Source organism: Triplophysa rosa, linkage group LG22, assembly GCF_024868665.1.
Source record: "Triplophysa rosa linkage group LG22, Trosa_1v2, whole genome shotgun sequence".
Taxonomy (NCBI): Eukaryota; Metazoa; Chordata; class Actinopteri; order Cypriniformes; family Nemacheilidae; genus Triplophysa; species Triplophysa rosa.
Genome location: NC_079911.1, coordinates 16,683,923 through 16,702,907, shown reverse-complemented (window position 1 = coordinate 16,702,907; position 18,985 = coordinate 16,683,923). Strand labels below are relative to the sequence as shown.

Genomic DNA, 18,985 nt, shown 5'->3' with positions numbered 1-18,985 from the left:
CATCCCAAAGATGTTCTATCGGGTTGAGATCTGGTGACTGTGGGGGCCATTCTAGTACAGTGAACTCATTGTCATGTTCAAGAAACCAATTTGAAATGATTCGAGCTTTGTGACATGGTGCATTATCCTGCTGGAAGTAGCCATTAGAGGATGGGTACATGGTGGTCATAAAGGGATGGACATGGTCAGAAACAATGCTCAGGTAGGCCGTGGCATTTAAACGATGCCCAATTGGCACTAAGGGGCCTAAAGTGTGCCAAGAAAACATCCCCCACACCATTACACCACCACCACCAGCCTGCACAGTGGTAACAAGGCATGATGGATCCATGTTCTCATTCTGTTTACGCCAAATTCTGACTCTACCATTTGAATGTCTCAACAGAAATCGAGACTCATCAGACCAGGCAACATTTTTCCAGTCTTCAACTGTCCAATTTTGGTGAGCTCGTGCAAATTGTAGCCTCTTTTTCCTATTTGTAGTGGAGATGAGTGGTACCCGGTGGGGTCTTCTGCTGTTGTAGCCCATCTGCCTCAAGGTTGTGCGTGTTGTGGCTTCACAAATGCTTTGCTGCATACCTCGGTTGTAACGAGTGGTTATTTCAGTCAAAGTTGCTCTTCTATCAGCTTGAATCAGTCGGCCCATTCTCCTCTGACCTCTAGCATCAACAAGGCATTTTCGCCCACAGGACTGCCGCATACTGGATGTTTTTCCCTTTTCACACCATTCTTTGTAAACCCTAGAAATGGTTGTGCGTGAAAATCCCAGTAACTGAGCAGATTGTGAAATACTCAGACCGGCCCGTCTGGCACCAACAACCATGCCACGCTCAAAATTGCTTAAATCACCTTTCTTTCCCATTCTGACATTCAGTTTGGAGTTCAGGAGATTGTCTTGACCAGGACCACACCCCTAAATGCATTGAAGCAACTGCCATGTGATTGGTTGATTAGATAATTGCATTAATGAGAAATTGAACAGGTGTTCCTAATAATCCTTTAGGTGAGTGTATATATATATATATATATATATATATATACTGTATATATTAAGTACTATGTTTTGTAAACATAGATAAAATGACACATATATAATATATATAATTACACTGTGTGTGTGTGCGTGCGTGCGTGCGTTCGTGCGCGCGCGTGTATGTATACAAATATACAGTACACACATGAAAAAAATACTTAAGTATATTTACCACAGTTTACCAAAAGAAACTTTAGTAAATCGTAGGATACTGTATATTAGTATTTGCTACATTTTGTTAATGTATACTACAGTATTCTGTACTGTAACCACACTGTAAAAACGTTGATTTTTCACATATTTTTTTTAATACGCTAAAATGTCAAATTACAGAAATAGACTGCAAATTTACAAGTTTGGTGTAACATAACATGAAAAACATGTACTACATTTACTTGACGGTTTTAAACTGTATTTTTTCTGACGCCCAGCTGCCGGACTATTACCGTTTTTGTGGGATTTTTTTACAGTGTATAGCGAACTGATTACCTTTAGTCAATACTGTATTTACGATGTATAAAACCACTACAGTATTTAGGAAATTTGACAGTTTGCTCTAAATACTAAAGTATACTCTATTTTTATGTGGGTATGTGCACGCTTTTGTGACTCTGTTTTTTTGTAAAAATCCCTAAAAAAAAGTAAATAAATAAGCAAACAATAAAGAAAGAAAATAAAGAAAAAACACAATTACAAACCTTTATGGCATAAAACATTTATAAAACTATAAATAAACCTCCGCGTAGCTCATATGTCGCGTTGGTAACTTTATGAAGAGGAGGAAGAGGTGGAGATGTAGAGACACGTGGCTCCTCCCACGAGCAATCGGATGGATTTACTCTGTGCCTAATGTCCTCGCTGGTCCTACAAACGCACAGCCATCAGATATTGTCTCAGTTTAGTTAAACCCTCTTACAAGAGATCATGACGGATTTTAACGCGATGAGCTCAGTGATATATTCGTGAGTGCTGTACGCAGACGACGACTTTATTGTAGTCTTATTTACATTGCTATGACACTACTTGAATCGAGTGTTAAGTCGAGTTTGTTAAAGTGCTTTGAATAAAGAATCGCGAGATAAAGTACACACGCGCGCGCAAGAAGAAGTGAGGTACCTGCGCTGTTCCCCTTGCCAGGGAGAAGGTGAGTCTGAATAAGCATCCAATACTTAATCATATTTACTATGATAACTAAATATAGACAGTACATTTACTCGCAACGCTTATGTCGTGTCATACGTACATCAAGTAACAAAGTTTAATTTATTGAAAACCACTGTTTCTCTTTGTCTATACTGTACAAGAATAAACAAGAATGTACAGTGAGGGCATCAGATGGTACAGTTATCCTATTATATAGGCTACGGAATGCGTACCATGTACACTTTTACTTCAAATATACCTCATAAAATATCTGTGCTACTAAAAAATGCATTGTCATGTTGCATGGTGTACCAAAGGTGTATTTGCATTTTCCCTTTGGAAATGTATCTTTTTTCATTATAGTAATGAATAGTAATTTTTCATTTCATTATAGTTTTATTATAGTAAAAGTGTTGTTCGGAAAGTTTTGGTGTATTAACATAGTTTAAGTACAAATATCATGGTTAAACTATAGTTACAATAGTGAAACAAAGGTAAACTCGTGGTTACTGTTTTTACTATGGTTACTGTAGTAAAACCATTGTTAATTTGAATATGTTTTTTTTCTTCTTAAAACAGAAGTTTATCCCTATCAAGTATCTCTTGTAATTAAAATGTAATTAAAATGTATTATGTGTTATTGTTGAATATGATAAATCTGGATATTTTTGTAGTTTTATGAATACTCTGTACAGTTTGCTTACAGTTTGTCTGAAGTTATTATAACTTGTAAGTCATGTAAGTGTGGTTATTTGGCTTGGCTTTATTAATTTTTGTCACACAATGTGGGTTGAAAAGTTTTCCTAGCCCTTGATTTCATGCATTAGCAAGCATGCTAAATTCAGGCAAACACAAAAAGTTTTAAAGTGCACAAAAGTAAAAGTGGCAATAATCATTTTGGATGTTGTAATAAATAAGCAAAAAGTCTAAAATATCCACACGTTTTTGCTAGCAATTTTTACAGTGCTGCCAAAATCTTGAAAGCAGAGTATCATTTCTCTATAGTTTGTTGTTTGGGAAGTTCTGTAGTCCAGTCCTTAGGGAATCTCCAGTTCCGAGAAGACTAACAGCAGGCGAATTAGAAGTGTTGTGCACAACCAGATGAAAGGGTGTTGTTGGCTTGAAGTTCTGCCTATGGACTTGATCACAGTGAGACATTTTATGTCTCCGGAGTCTGAATTCACCCTTATTTTGTAATTCTGAGGAATAACACAGTCTTGTGTTTCCTCCAAAATATCACATTTCACTCGTGCTATGATGACTACATCAGATACGGTCATATGGGCTTTCCATGTGTAATATTCCGTTTTTTATCAGAGCAGGTAGATTAACCCAGGAAGGTGTCTGAACAAAAGCAGTGTTTGAAAAGAGAGAGTGAAGAGATAAATAAGGTTCACAATGATCTGGAAAGATCCACAGAGAGCCCACCAATGAAGATGCAACACAAAGGACTTGTTCTGTTCCCGGGAAACCAAACCCTTCTTGATGGCTCCATCAAACCTGCTGGATGATTTCCCACAAAAACTTCCCAAAGCTGTTTTTTACGGAGTCTGCTCCTTCTTCAAAATGTAATTTCTGTTTCGCACAGTCTGATCGTTAGTTGTGATTAACTGTCTTTGTATTTTAAGACTTTTTAAATCATGCATGAGTCCGGGTATAGAAAGAGTGTTCATTTTTTAAAATCTCATTTCATGTCTGCCGAAGTTAATGAGAGTTCCGTCTCACTTTGTGGACTTGATTATAATCGAAGGTTAGCGAATGAAATTTGGTTAATTGGCATTTTACGGGCTTGACTTTTATTTCTGTAATATTTCACACAAATATAATAACTCTTTCATCATTTGGAGATTTTATGATAGTTTGTTAGGCTGGTAGACCCTTTACACCTCATTCAACTTCTTTTGGCAGGACGTCTGACCTGGACATCTGCCATCAGTTCTCTGTTAATCTCATCAGGATCAAACAATGAGTATGTTTGTGCACATGATGCACTGAAGTACCTGAAAGACGCTTTTAAGATTTGGTGACTCGGTTAGCTGTTACACATCCAACTGCTTCTGCTTTTGGATAAATGTAAAAATGACACCAAATGCAATATGTCAGAGAAGGTTAAAGCTCTTTTACACCAAGAATGCTAATTTTAATGATAGTACCGCCTACACACCAATGGTCTTTTATTTTGGAAAGTTTGCACAGTTTCACATTTTAAATGTGCGAGTTTGATTTGCTGTCAATGTTTCATCCTTCAGCAGCTGAAAAAATGCTTATTTGTTATCAAGTAATTCATTTATTTGTTATCGTTATTTGTTATCATTACAGTTGTTAAGACTTTGCTTCTCTTCATTTTTTTAGATTTATCCTAAACTGCTACTCCAGCTGCATATCTGGCAACCTTACGTGGTTCCACTAACAGTGTTTAAATTAAACCGCTGATGTTGTCAGATCACAGTGAAACCTTTTGTGTAGGTTTTTGCACTGATCAATTCATTCCCCTTCTTTTGAAGTAGCTGCGCAGTGTCATTTGAAGCATGTGGGGCTCTGGTCATTTGAGGAAGGGGTCTGAAGCGTTGCAGGAAATGAGGCAGACAAAAGAGGCTTCCTGTCGCTGGCGATCGTACCTGTCGGGAAAGTCCGACGATGCATGGAAGGGGAAGAAACTTTGAAACCAGACCTACGGTAGAATGAGGTTTAGAGCGGTGAACTCATTTTACCCTCCTGATGATGGAGAATGCAGGCTTTTATGTGGCTAAAAAGCTGGTGGAAAGCTCAGTGTCATGGAAATAGGCTGAAGCCCCCACCCCAGCACAGCTGACAAACACACACACAGCTGCTGGATACAAACACACACACACATAAACTGAGAAAAAGAGTGTGTTTGCCACTGTTATAATTGAGAAATTGTGGTTTTGAGGGATTTGTGAAGAACGTCATCATTTACTCAACCTCATGTCATTCCAAACTTGAATGACTTTCTTTCTTCTGCAGAACACACAAGAAGATATTTTGAACAATGTTGATAACCAAACAACACTGGCCCCTATTGACGTCCTTTGTGCGGATACAAAACCACTGAGACATTTCTCAAAATGTCATCTTTTGTGTTTCACCGAATGAAGAGTCATATAGGCCTACAGGTTCTGAACAACATTAGAGTAAATAAATGATGACAGATCTTTTATTTTTAAATGAACTATCCACGTACAAGCCTCAGCAAGCACTCCTGAAATAAACTGTTCACATCACACTTCACCGTCGTGAACATATCAATGCATTCCTGTATTCCATTTTCAAAATAATATGTAAATATTTTGGTTTCACAGCTTCCCGAAACTCAAATGACCTTTAGCCCAGTTACTGTCCTGTTGTAGAATACACATGATTTGAATTCGAGTTTATGCAAATGTGATTTTCAATCTTAACAAATTACTGTATAGGCATCAGTGTAAACATCAGTCCACACTTTGGCAAGAGAGGTCAGGACAGTCAGAACGGCGTGTTAACTTGCCCAGACAGGGGCATTTTCATCAGGAAGTTGTGTTTGAAAGAGATAATGGCTTCTTTGGTTTGAAACAGTATTATCTTTAGTAGGTAAACAAAGGAGGCATGTGATGTTAAACCTGCGGGAGATTGTAAATGGCGTTGCATAGAGAACCTCTGATGGGCTCTTGTCACACACATGGCTATTTCTGTGAAGGGGCTAAAGGAAAGTGCAGTAAATCAGATGTAATGACTCCAGCTGAACCTTTCATTCTGAATCTGTCGCACCACTGTGAGCTGTTTGACACGTGAGGTGTGTGAGTTCAGAAAATGTGGCAGATGTATCGCATACGTGAGATTATTACTGGTGAAATATTTTTTAAAAATTCTTGGTTTTAGATAAATTGGTTAAAGGTCCAGTGTATGAAATTTAGCAGCATCTAGTGGCGAGGTTGCGAATTGCATTGCATTTTTGCAATTTCTGAATTATATTGCATTTCTGTCAGTAGATCGTCCAAAAAACTACACACTGGACATTTAAAGCTAAAATCCGTTTATACGTCCAATAAGCAGTGCGTGTGACTAAGGGTTTCAATGAGTTTTTAATTTACACATCTAATGGCCAATGTAGTCAACCCCGTGATAGGAAATGACTCGGTAAGGTTCGAGTTTTTTGGTGTGTGTGAGTGGGGTTATTTTTGAATGCTAATGATATGCTAATGAGTGCCGGTTATGGTGGTCTGTCCATCTGAGTGGGCACCGCTTGGACGGAGATCAGACCTCCTCTGACTGTCTCCAGATAGCCCGTTTTAATTACTGTCGTTGAAATCTGTTGTTTATCTTTAGAGCATCTGTTGTGTTAACATTGGGTCACTGGTTCACTTATGGGTTTGTGAGAGTTCAGACGCATTTATGGGTCATTTGTGGAAACTATGATCACACCTCATTAAGAATTTTGCTTGGAAGAAAAAGAAAAACAGATGCTTTTAATTGAAACAACCATTAAAATGAATTCACCTGTTTATTCTTCATTTTAGCTTGAAGTATATTCAAGCCTTTTTAGACTTTTATTTTGTTGTGTAATAATTGTATTAAATTAAATTAAAACTACACAATTGATTTTTTGCGGAGGTCTACCGGAAGTTGAGTTTGGGCCACATAATATTTGTTTATGTTGTTGCTGCTGAAACCATCTATAAATGTGGCAGTTTAGTGTGGTTTAAATGGCACAGATTTAGTACAAATATCTAAAAAAAAAAAAATATTAATTTCCTTGGTAAATATTGTGATATTAAGTCTTCTTGTTAAAAAAAAATGAAACAAGAAATAATACCTGCTAATGGGGTCACAAAGTAATCTTAAATTAAGGTTTACCTCTTTAGTAAGTACTTAATTCAAGTTTATTTTTCTTACCACTTGGCATACATGTTTTTTTTTTTTTTAAGATACTGTACTTATTTATTTATTATTTTCTGTAAACTACACTAAATATGTTTTAGATCATTTTGCTTCTGAAGTAAATACATTGAACAATTTGAAGACATTAGTAATGGAAAACAATACTGAAATACTAAGTAGGATTTTTTTGGGCCGTGGCAATGGTCGGTGATTTCGCATGAACTTATACACTATTACTTTTTGACCTTTCAACACTGACAGTGTCAAGTTAAAAACATGGCATCAACTCATTGTTTACTTGCAGACAGTGTCGTTTCTTCAACCCAAATGTTTCTTCTTCTTCCTGCAGGTTTGTGGTGTGTTAGTGGGATGTCTGAAGATCAGCTGTGGCCTGACTATGGTGAAACACCAACCCTTGCAGGTCTATGAGAGACAGCTGTGTTTATCCTGCCTGACCGGGATCTACGGCTGCCGTTGGAAACGTTACCAGCGCTCCCATGACGACAGCTCCAAGGTAACAGCGGTATCATCATTTCCTGCACAGCCATTGTGGGAGAAGCCATTGTGTGCCAAGCAGATAAAGGCAAATGCACAAAGACAGTTGTTTTGTATGCAATTACTGTCAAAAAGTGTTGTGCCAATAATGCAGAAGGGTGCAACAACCTGGAACGTTACATTTTTAAATTTAAAGAATTTAAATTGAATTGTAATCAGAATGCAAGGGGCGGAGCATAATGTCAGTTGTCATTTATGGCAGACACCTGTCCATCCTGTTTATAACTCAAATTTGATGGTTCTGACATCTTGGGTCACATGTCTTGGTTTTAGTTTATGCATACAGCAGAACCAAAAGGTTGCTTTGGTTGCCCATAATGAAGAAAATCCCTTTCTCTTCTGCTGTCTGACTCTCTCTCCATCAGACAGAGAGAAACTCAAGCCAAGATCTCAGATTCTCAGAGGACGTGTTGTAGGTCAGTTTCAATCTGTAGACAACACATGGAGATGCTTAGTCAGGTCTGTCTTTATTTTTGATTTGTCCATTCAATGTGCGGTGACATCAGACCATTACTGATATTAACTAGCGGAGTTACTCAAGAAGAAATGGCTGTTATTTTAAGCAAGCATCCATTGCAGCAGAGCGATCAAATGTTCTGCCGGGAGATTGGAAATCAAGCCTTATCCCAGCTTTACCTAAAGTCCTGTAATATTGATAGAGTGTCAGGCTCACATAACAGCAGAAGTTTAATGAGAATCCCGTATAAAAATAAAAGGGTCTGGATGTTAACGTGCAAAAAGTTTCAACAATATTTAGCAAAAGCATTTTTCAAAATATGCTGTATACAAATATACGTTTATGTCAAGGTTTGTTTTTCCTTGAGGTCATATGGCAGGAACACTCTTAAAAAAAAAGGTGCTTCAAAAGGTTCTTTGATGCAATAGAAGAACCTTTTGGTTCCATAAAGAACCTTTAACATCTGAAGAACCTTTCTGTTTCAAAAAAGGTTATTGGGGAAAAAGGTTCTTCGGATTATAAAAAGGTAATAAAGAGATGGTTCCTTAAAGAACCTTTGACTGAATGGTTCTTTGTGGAACCAAAAATGGTTCTTCTATGGCATCGCTGTGATAAGCACCTTTGTTTTTAAGAGTGAATATACTGTTGTTTCAACTCACATACTTTTTCTTTTTGAGTAGTAAGCAGTATAGTAAAAAATATAAGGTTGGTAATTTAATCCGATCATGTTCTAGATGTCTAGACGGAAGCTTGTAATTGAGTTTATGGAGTTTTGTTTCCCCACAAGTTGTCAGTAATTGTCCTTCTAAGTGTTAACACACACACACGTCATTGGCTCATCCTTCCGCTTGGACCTGTCTCTGCAGTAATGCCTTGTCATTAAGCCATAACTCATCAGAAGAACCCCTGTGATTAGCTAGCTTCAGCTGTGTCACCACTGTTAACCCCGCCCACTCTATAATTAGCATGTGATGACATGGGTCCTGCCCGTTGTGCTCATGAGAAGGTCTGGAGATGATTAGATTAAGGGCTAAGCAGCTGTCAACTGCGCAGAATGAACGAACAAAACATTCAAGTCAGTCGCGATCCATGTCAAATAAGTCTTTGAGTAAGTCTGAATGGGCTGTGTACTGAATAATTGGACAACTTTGACTGGGCTTTTATTGTTGTGAGCAGTCATTTGCCACTTGAAGTGTTATAGAAAGGTTTCATGAATGAATCTGAATCCACTTCAGTGTAAGAATTCACTTCAGTTTTGAAGGCTGTTGGCTTTAATGCTAAACAGAATTAATCCTCATCCTCTAATCCACCTGTTAATAAATACCTCCATCCATGTAGTGACAGACGCGCTTCCCAAAATCCCCTGTCGGTTCCCTACTGTGTATGGTATGATGGTGGTGCTCAACAATAAGGGTTAACATGACCATCTTCCAGCTGGTTTGGGGGGGATTTCTAATAGACTATTACGAATCAGAAATAATGAAAAATATCCCAGGTGACCCAAATTTACCCCTTTGTCTGAACCAAGCTCTTCTAGAATCTTAAGACATGGTTTATCAAACTCTGCCTTAACTAAACCCAACCGTCTTTTGGGGTTCTTCAAGGGTGCCAGTGGGGAACCGAGCCATCTGATCTGGTAACGGAAAAAGAGTTACTGACTCTGAAAAGAGTTGTCAAACTTGTCAATTTAACCTTTTGTCGCAGGTTTGCATGGTCACGATGACATTCTTTATGACACACCATTATTGTTTCACACATGTGCTTACACAGGATCTTTAAGAGGTGCATGAAAGTTAAGGTGTCAAAGCTAAACACTGTCCCAAATGCACAGCCGTAACCACCTTGGATGTAGGTAGTATAAAGAATAGTGGTCGCTGTCAATATGGCTTTTTCAATGACTCAAATAAGTGAATATTTGACTTATATAATTGAATATCATAAATCATATATTTGGTCTCTAAGATTATCCATTTGCCTTTTGGGAACGCAAAGCATCCACTTGTTGCACAGTTAAGCATCCTCGTATTGCCTGCCTACCAACGTTTTTCTCAACCATACTTAGATTTTTTACGTCCTCTATTTATTTATTTGTTTATTTATGATTATAACCTTTTTTTAATAACCCACATTCTCCAAGACTTGAATATTACTGCAATAACATTGTATATTTTCAATCTTTTACACAATCTCTGTAAGCTGAGCTGAGAAAAGTGTGATCTTTACATCAAGCTTTAACTTCTGTTAATAGAACAATAAAGCTCCGCCCCCTCAATTTCCCACAGCGACAGTGCTGCATCTCCAGGGAAACGATGCATTGTGCCAGGCAATCTCTCTCTCTCTCCCCTTATCACTGTGCTGCATGTGTTTTATTGCTCAAGCAATTTGGTTGGAATGCTGGGTGGTGATGTTTCCATGGTTAAGGAATTTAATTAAATTGTAGGCGTTTTGTTCTTAAATGTATTAGTAGTTGGCACACTTTATCATAATGCCAGAACATTATTAGGTACTTAAGGAAGTTATTTCACCACAGTAACCTTTGACCCTTTGAATACAAATGATATAATAAGAACACAAATCTCAACTAATATGGACACCTTCTGATATTAATTATACACCCACTACTGATTGAAAACGTGTATTTTTCCTGTGCACGTGTGTTGACATCACTTCCTGTTGTTTTTCAGTGGGAATGTGCATGGTTCATCCTCCTCTGCTGTTCATTTCTCCTCCTCCTCATCTGGTCTTACTTCTGGTGGCAAGCTCGTAATGATTACAACGAGTTCAACTGGTGAGTTCAGCCCGGTCACGGTGTGTGGGAACCTGCTGTTGTGATGATGAATTCAGCAGGTCATTAAGTCCAGATCCCGCTGCGTGTCCTCGGCACAAATCAACCTGCTGCTTGTCCATTTAATGCTGGAACATTCATTTAGTTGATTTATTTACTTATGTTGATTTAGTTATATTTATTTACGTTTGTGGATGTTTCAGCGGCAACAACATAAACAAATGCCCAAACTTAAATTCCGGTAGATCTCCTCAAGGAATCAATAACTGTTGAGAAGTTTGATACAGTTAATATGAAATAAAATGTTAATATAAGTAAATATTGATAAAAATATAATTTGGCTCAGTGGTTAGAGCATGGTGCTAGCAACGCCAAGGTCATGGGTTCGATCCCAGGGGATGACACATAGTCATAAACAAAAATGTATAGTATAGTGCAATGTAAGTCGCTTTGGATAAAAGAGTCTGCCAAATGCATAAATGTAATGTAAATGTAAATATAATTAAATACATTTTTATATTATAATTAGGGCTGTCAAATGATTAATCACATTCAGAATAAAAGCTTGTTTACATAATATATGTCTGTGTACTGTGCATATTAATTTTGTTTTATAAACACAAAAACAAACACATATATGTATTTAGGAAATTGTTGATGTATTTATTTATATTTACCTATAATTTAAATGACATATAAACGTTTATTAATTTTTATATTTTTCTTAAATATATGAATGTATGTGTTTGTAAATACAAAATTAATATGCACAGTACACAGACATATATTATGTAAACACAAACTTTTATTCTGGATTCGATTTATCGCGATTAATCACGATTAATTGTTTGACAGCCCTCAAACACAAACCGGTAGTTAACTTTAGCCAGGTGATGAAACCGCCTATAAGCTTACACACAGCAGTATTGCATTTTAAATGCACGAGCTCTTTAAAACTGAATGGATTTGATTGGCTGTCAATGATTTATCATGTATCAGCTAGAAAAAACACGCGCTGAAAGTGAAGCTTACGATATTGTTCCTCTTTATCGTTATTGTGAGTATTATTTTGAGGTGGATGCCGCTATTCTCTTCAAATTTGATTTTCAAAACTTTATAGTTATATTTAGCATTATTATCCTTGGTGTGAATTTACCTTTAATTGTAGTCACAACTAGGGCTGTCACGATTATTAAATAATCGTCTCATCGCGATTGTTTGGCCTCATCGCGATGGTTTCAGATCATCGCAATTATTGCACATCTCTATAGAAGACACTAGGGGGAGCTGTAGTGCACCTGCATATTACATATTTTAGTGTATTTATTGTAACTAAAGCATTGTAATACTTGTAAAATGTACCAACACAACACAATAAAAACTAAAGCATATACCATAAAAATAACCTGCAGTACAATTTAATATTATTTAAGATAATCTCAGTGTGAAAACCAGTCTACCAAAATTTCATTAACATAGAAGTAAAATCTTATTGTAGTCTTGTAAGTGAGAAAAAAACAAGACTAGACGCATTTCTATGATTGATAGCATTTTAATGGTGGCTTCACTCCTGATCAATTGACTTAATTTACAAGTATTCGGCGCTTATATTATTGACAGGTAAAAGCCTAAACCTTAAATATATGATAAACCAATATTTTCCAATGTATTTCCAAGAAGAAAAAAAACATATTTTTTATATTCAGAACAATATGGTCGTTTCAAAGCTGAATCAAAAATGTATGAGAATTAAATGTCAAAGCTCTAAAACAGACAATTAATCGTCATAATCGCAATGATTTACTAGACAATTAACCGTCAGCCAAATTTCATAATCGTGACAGCCCTAGTCACAACACAGATTACGTAATCCTCGATGACTAATTAAAAAAAACTCAAGATTTGGTTTGCTGAGGTTTTTGCTCTGGTGTGTGTGTCGAGCAGCTCATGTTGGTTTTGTATCTTTTACAGGTTGTTGTATAACCGTTCGGGCGTTTGGAAGGATGGCACTGTCCCCATTCTCGCTACAACACTCACAGGATTTACTTACTCTGCATTTTTAATAGTGAGTGCTCTTTACACACGCTCATGAGAAACAGAGAGAGCAGCCGTGTAAACTTAATGGCCTGTTAATTGATGCATTCACATTGTGGTAATTTGAATGGACACTTTTGGGAATAATCAAATTACACTATCAAACAATGTTGGTTATTGAAAATCCATTGACATAACTTGTATGATGAGTTGTGGACACGAGATATAAGATGAAAGTTCTGTCATCATTTTGTCACCCTCACGTTGTTCCTTCTGACTTCATGTGTGATCTCTTCCAAATTAAAAAATGACAATAAAACAACAAAAGTGTTCGTATGACTCCTGCACTAAAAATAAAGTGTTTTCCAAATATTTCAAGTCATTCTATACCTTGGTCCGATGAGCAGACGTTTTTATTTAACTCATTTCTCCCTAAAAATATTTGCTGTAGCTCTCAAATCGATCAGCACTGAAATCATGTGGTATGTAACAGTATGTAAGCAACGCAATTTCTTTTTCCCCGTCCAGGTTCTTGCGCTTTGTCATGTTGCACTGGGACAGCAGCTTAACTTATATTGGCTCCATAAGGTGAGACAGTAAATCTTTTCATCATTTTAAGTCCTTTATTCATCCGACAGAGGTTTTACATTGAATGTTTTATTTCCCACAGATTGGAGTTTTAGCAGTTCTCCTCACCACCGTCACAGGAGTTGTGTCCATTGATGATTTCTGGCAGGATGAGTGGGACATTGTGATTATTTCTCTCCAGGTTGCATCTCATTTACTGCTCACGGTTATGTGTTGTTGTGTTGAACATGATATTGTGATATTTGAGAGCGTTTTGTCTAATGGTATACCTCTGCTGGTTTAGTTCACAGGTCCGTTCCTTCACATCGGGGCCTTAGCTGTGGTCACAGCGTTGGGGTGGGTCGTTGCTGGTCAGGTGGTACGAGGAGAAAGATCAAGTGAGTTTAAGGTCTTGTGAGTGGAAAGTGTGTCAGATCAGGACAAGGACGCAACCAAAGCCTCAGTAACATAACAACCGGCTCCAACTTGATCACTGTTGTGTTTGTTCTTTATGTATTTGTCCAGGACTCCAGGTTGTAACTCTGATGGTTTACGTGAGTGTTCTCCTGGTTCTGTATCTGGTTCCTCTCTTCATCTCATCTCCCTGCATCATGGACTGGTCCAAGCTCGGTCCTCGTCCTGCTGTCATCGGTCGTCGCGGAGCTCCGATGGTGAGAAGGGCAAGCCCCTAACCCTAATATTAGCCCCAAACCCTGAAATCTGATTGGCTGTCAGGATTGTTGTCCCTATACTCTATTGTAAACGCTTGCTCTCTCTCAGCTTGCTCCAGAACACACAGTTATGTCGTTCAGTAAAGCCTTGCAACACAAAGTAAACTCCCTGGAGGCTGATGTTGCCATCAGGTACCAATTCTGATTTTTCTTGTACAATTTCTTGAAAAGTTGATTTTGACCTAAAAATGTACAATTATTTCATCGATCTGTAACTTCACAAAATGTCTGTGATTTGACTTGTGCACAGTCTGGATGGAGTGCCCTTCCTGATGAGGGACCGTACGCTTCGCAGGACCACCGATGTGGACGAACTGTTTCCTGCCCGTCAGAACAACGACGCCTCGCTATTTAACTGGACAGAGATCCGGAGTCTCAATGCTGGACTTTGGTTCCTCAGGGTAGTTAAATACAGCCCGTTTTTGTGTATTCAGTGTCATTCTTGTGTGTCCAAGATATAATCTGTCTTTTGTCCCTCAGGATGACCCATACTGGACAGTTCAGTTCATGTCAAAGAGGGAACGGAACCGCACAGCCAATCAGACTGTGTGTAGCCTGGCGGAGCTCCTGCGTCTGGCTGCTCGAACAAATCGCTCTGTGATCTTCAATCTGCGACGACCTCCACCCCAACACCCACGACATCAGCTCTGGGTCAGCGACGCTCTGAAAGTGATACAGAGGTCCAGTATTCAACCAGAACAGGTGAGAGCACCAAACACACAGTGTGTTCCTGTAGCTCAGATGGGGAGCGCAGAGGTCACGGGGTCGTAATACACTGTAAACTGCTTTGTATAACATTTCTGACAAAATGCATAACTTCATGCTTCTTCAGAACATCTTGTGAACAATAAATACAGTATAACCTTACAAAAGTTAATTTTATTAAGTTACACGCTTAAAAATATAGGTGCTTCAAAGGTTCTTCACAGCGATGCCATAGAAGAACCATTTTTGTTTCCACAAAGAACCATTCAGTCAAAGGTTCTTTAAAGAAATTTTATAATCTCAAGAACCTTTTTTCACTACAAAGAGGTAGTAAGTACTAGAACTAGTATACTTGTAAGTGTACTATTTCACTATTACTTTGGATTAAACTGGCCCCAACTATTTAATTTATAAAAGTGCATTTTCAAGGTAGTAGTAAACTTTGAGTACTAGTTTACAACAAGAAGTACATAATAAAGTAGACAGAATATGTGCTTTACTTTTCGTTAAAATGAAGAATACTAATAGAACGTTCACATTTTTTTCTAAGATTAGTGATGTGTGTCTAAACTGGTTGTGCGCTTAACCTGATATGTAAATTTACTTAGGAAAAAGCCTGTTATCAAATAAATAAAAAGACAGAAAGTAAGATTAAACCTAATAATATATTACTTATTTTAAAACCATTTTAAAGATAGTTATTCTTAATATGCTTTTAACAAAGACCCTTACGAAAATAGATTTTTGAATTGCGTCTTTATACGTGTTTGTGTGTGGACTAATAAGAGGTGTGTGTGTTTGCGTGTGTGTGTGTAGGTGATGTGGACACCCGACTGGTACAGAGATAAGGTGCGGGCAGCAGTTCCTCTCCTCCAGCAGACGTCAGATGAGAAACTTCCAGTGTCTCAGCTAAAGGACAGAGGGATCAGCACATTGACGCTTCACTACAGCCAAGCCAGAGCTCAGGATATCAGGTACACACACACAATAAACATTACCCAGTCTCAGTCTGTGTTGAAATTCAACCAAATATCATTTTACTAAGCCTTTATAAAAGTTTAACATTTGTATATTTTTGTGCTTAATGTGTGTGCGCATGCGTGCGTTTGTTTGTGTGAGCAGGCAGTTTTCGGGCAGTAATGTGAGTGTGAATGTGTATCCAGTGAACGAGCCGTGGCTTTATTCACTCATGTGGTGCAGCGGAGTGCAGTCGGTTTCCTCTGATGCTCCACACATCCTGAAGAAAGTGCCTAATCCAATATGGATCATGGTATTGTTTTTTATATTATTTTAAAAAGGCATGCACATCTGTATTCAAAAATGTTTCAGAAACAAAAAAGGATACACAATTGTGGCCATTAATATATATGTGACCTACTAATGCAGTATGCAAATTGTCTGTCTCTTATTTTTGTTCCAATGTCTGGTGCTCTTTCACACAGTTATATCTCCATCTAGTGGCTGAATGTTGCTAAAACATCTCTTGTTGTTTTGTAGAGTGCAGATGAATATAGCTTGATATGGATCACCTCAGATCTCATCTCTTTAGCGATTGTCATTTGCATCTTCATATTTCAAAAGTAAGTGAATATTTTATTGATTTATTAATACAGGATTAATGACCTTTTTTCTGCTCTGCGTTCACACACGCATGAACTGCAGTCTATTTGTAATTCGCTTAGTGTTTATAAATGAGAGTGCACGCGTGTGCTCGCTGGATTGGCGCTGAGCGACTAAATCGACCGCTCTGCTTTTTTCTTTCTGGCAATTTGTCTCATTTCTGTCTTTCCTGCGCTCTTTGCATGCATCTGTCCTGCGCTCCATGCTGAAATCGCTCAGTTATCACCTGATCAGGTAACTGACATTTGCTGGCATGTGCTGTGAGCTGGTTTTGGGTCGTCTTTACAACCTAGCTAGTTGTATGTCTTTTCTCTGTCTGAAGTTTTATTTGTTGTCCACTCCTCCCGCGATTGGTTCTGTATTCCTGAAGTCACTTTTCTTACATTTGCATTCCCAAAGTTGCGTGTTATTGGTTCTTCAGGTGGAAGATGAGCGGCATGCGTAGCTACAACCCTGAGCAGATCATGCTGAGCGCTGTGGTCCGCCGGCCGAGTCGGGACGTCAACATCATGAAGGAGAAACTTATCTTCTCAGGTGAGATCATACATTACCTATCACCCCTAACCTATAGATTAAGGAAAATATATGAAATGGGTGACATTTTTAAAAACATCTCCCCTTGAAGGAGTTTTATCCCATCTCTGGACCTCTCCCCTATATTTCAAAATAACAAGTTTCAGCGCTTTCCATCCTTTAGAAATCAATAATGGAGTTGGGAGCACAGATGAGCTTTCTGTGTATACAGGGAATGGATTAGATGCGTATGCGTGTGAAGACACCGTGATGCTCTCAAGTCATGTGACTAAAGTAAAACCTGGACTTCCGGTTTGAAACAATTTATGGAAGGAACATCTCAAGTTTATGATTATTATTGTTTTAGCCTGAGTTTCCCTACTGTTCTTGTTGATTTATAAACACTCGGGGGACTCGGAGAACAAGAGAAGCGTAATTGGATCAGATTTGTTTGTACACGGTTCTGATAATTACATCACTGTTTCAGTGTTCTGTGTTGATGCCTTATGTATGGATTATTTTTCCTGTATTTAAAAATGGAGTAGAGTTATTGTAGCAGTATGTGCACTAAACAGAGTCAAAAGCAGATACTGTCCTACTGTTAAAGGAACAGTTTACCCCAAAATAAAAATTCTGTCATCATTTACTCGCCCTCGACTTGTTCCAAATCTGTATACATTTATTTGTTCTGATGAACACAGCGAAAGATATTTGGAAGAATGCTTGTAACTAAACATTTCTTGGCCACCATGGACTACTATAGTAGGAAAATTTTCTTTATAAATTTCTTTCTGTTGCACACAAAAGAAGATATTTTGAAGAATGTAGAAAAGCAAACAGTTCTGGGGCACTTTTGATTACCATTGTCATTTTTCCTACTATGGTAGTCAATGGTGGCCAAGAACTGTTTGATTACAAGCATTCTTCCAAATACTTTTCTGTGTTCATCAGAACAAAGAAATGTACACAGATGTGGAACAACTTGAGGGGGAGTGAATGATGACAGAATTTTTATTTTTGGGTGAACGGTTTCTTTTAAGATCTTGATGTGAATAACAGATGATTAATAGGTTAAATGTTCATATCATGCAGAAGTATAAATGTTCAGGATGTCCTGTAAACTGTAAAAGGATAATTATTTATTTTTTATTTATTTTACTTTTGTAACATTATTTGCTTCCTGATGATTCATATATTGCTGTAGCTAAAGATCAATTTTCTTACTGCTGTATCAATGTCTTTTTAAGCAATTTATTTTGTAAAGAAATCTCTGAATTGTGTCGAGTGTGTTTTTCATGGTAGCTTTGGGTTAAAATGGATTTTCAGGTTTGCACAAATTTGATCTGCTGTTGTTCCATGAAAAACAGTCCAATAACTTTGAAATATAACAAACATTGTTTACAGATTAGTAGGTCCAATGTGCAACGTACAAAAAAAATAACTCAAAATAATGTATATATTATATTATTGTTTCTGACCACACTTGACCACACCACACGCTGTCTATTTTTAAAGGGGTAGTTAACTCATCGTTTTCATGACCTTCTCAAGCCGGTTTAATTTTCTTTCTTCTGCAGAACACAAAAGAAGATATTTTGAAAAATGTCGGTAACCAAACAACACTGACCCCTATTGACTTCCATAATATGGACACAAAACCTCTGTGACTAATCAAAACCTTTTCTTTTGTGTTCCACGATTTTGTACATGGTGAATAAATGAGAACAGAAATGAATTTTTGAGTGCACTATCCCATTTAAGTGTAGTAAAATAATCCCTCACTAGATGGCAGCAACGATTCAAGACAGTCTTACCTCCTGCGTGATACTGACTTCTGAAAAGTGTTTACATAAAAGCAGGAGATCATCTCTGATCTTAGTTGATTTCATTTAACATTTCTATCACACCTTCAGTTTCAATACCTTCCTCCTAATCTGACGATCTTGCATATATCTGTTCCTGTAAAA

At 37.6% G+C, this 18,985-nt stretch overlaps 1 protein-coding gene across 1 annotated transcript; it reads left to right on the top strand.

The window, feature by feature from the left end:
* The first annotated feature begins 1,352 nt into the window (after positions 1-1,352).
* Positions 1,353-18,917, top strand: gdpd5a (glycerophosphodiester phosphodiesterase domain containing 5a). The gene is made up of 17 exons (XM_057320578.1): positions 1,353-2,177; positions 7,401-7,565; positions 10,748-10,851; positions 12,820-12,913; positions 13,411-13,470; positions 13,553-13,651; positions 13,754-13,847; positions 13,975-14,120; positions 14,230-14,312; positions 14,431-14,581; positions 14,661-14,882; positions 15,702-15,859; positions 16,008-16,155; positions 16,383-16,465; positions 16,725-16,739; positions 16,927-17,039; positions 17,131-18,917. The coding sequence occupies exons 2-17, from the start codon at positions 7,449-7,451 to the stop codon at positions 17,334-17,336; spliced, it is 1,893 nt and encodes a 630-aa protein (XP_057176561.1). The 5' UTR covers positions 1,353-2,177; positions 7,401-7,448; the 3' UTR covers positions 17,337-18,917.
* Positions 18,918-18,985: the final 68 nt, after the last annotated feature.

Coding starts and splice junctions, on each gene's coding strand:
- gdpd5a (XM_057320578.1), top strand. CDS start 7,449: ATGGTGAAACACCAACCCTTGCAGGTCTATGAGAGACAGCTGTGTTTA. Junction 16,156..16,382: donor CTAATCCAATATGGATCATG/GTATTGTTTTTT, acceptor GTTGTTTTGTAG/AGTGCAGATGAATATAGCTT. Junction 17,040..17,130: donor GGAGAAACTTATCTTCTCAG/GTGAGATCATAC, acceptor CTCCCCTTGAAG/GAGTTTTATCCCATCTCTGG.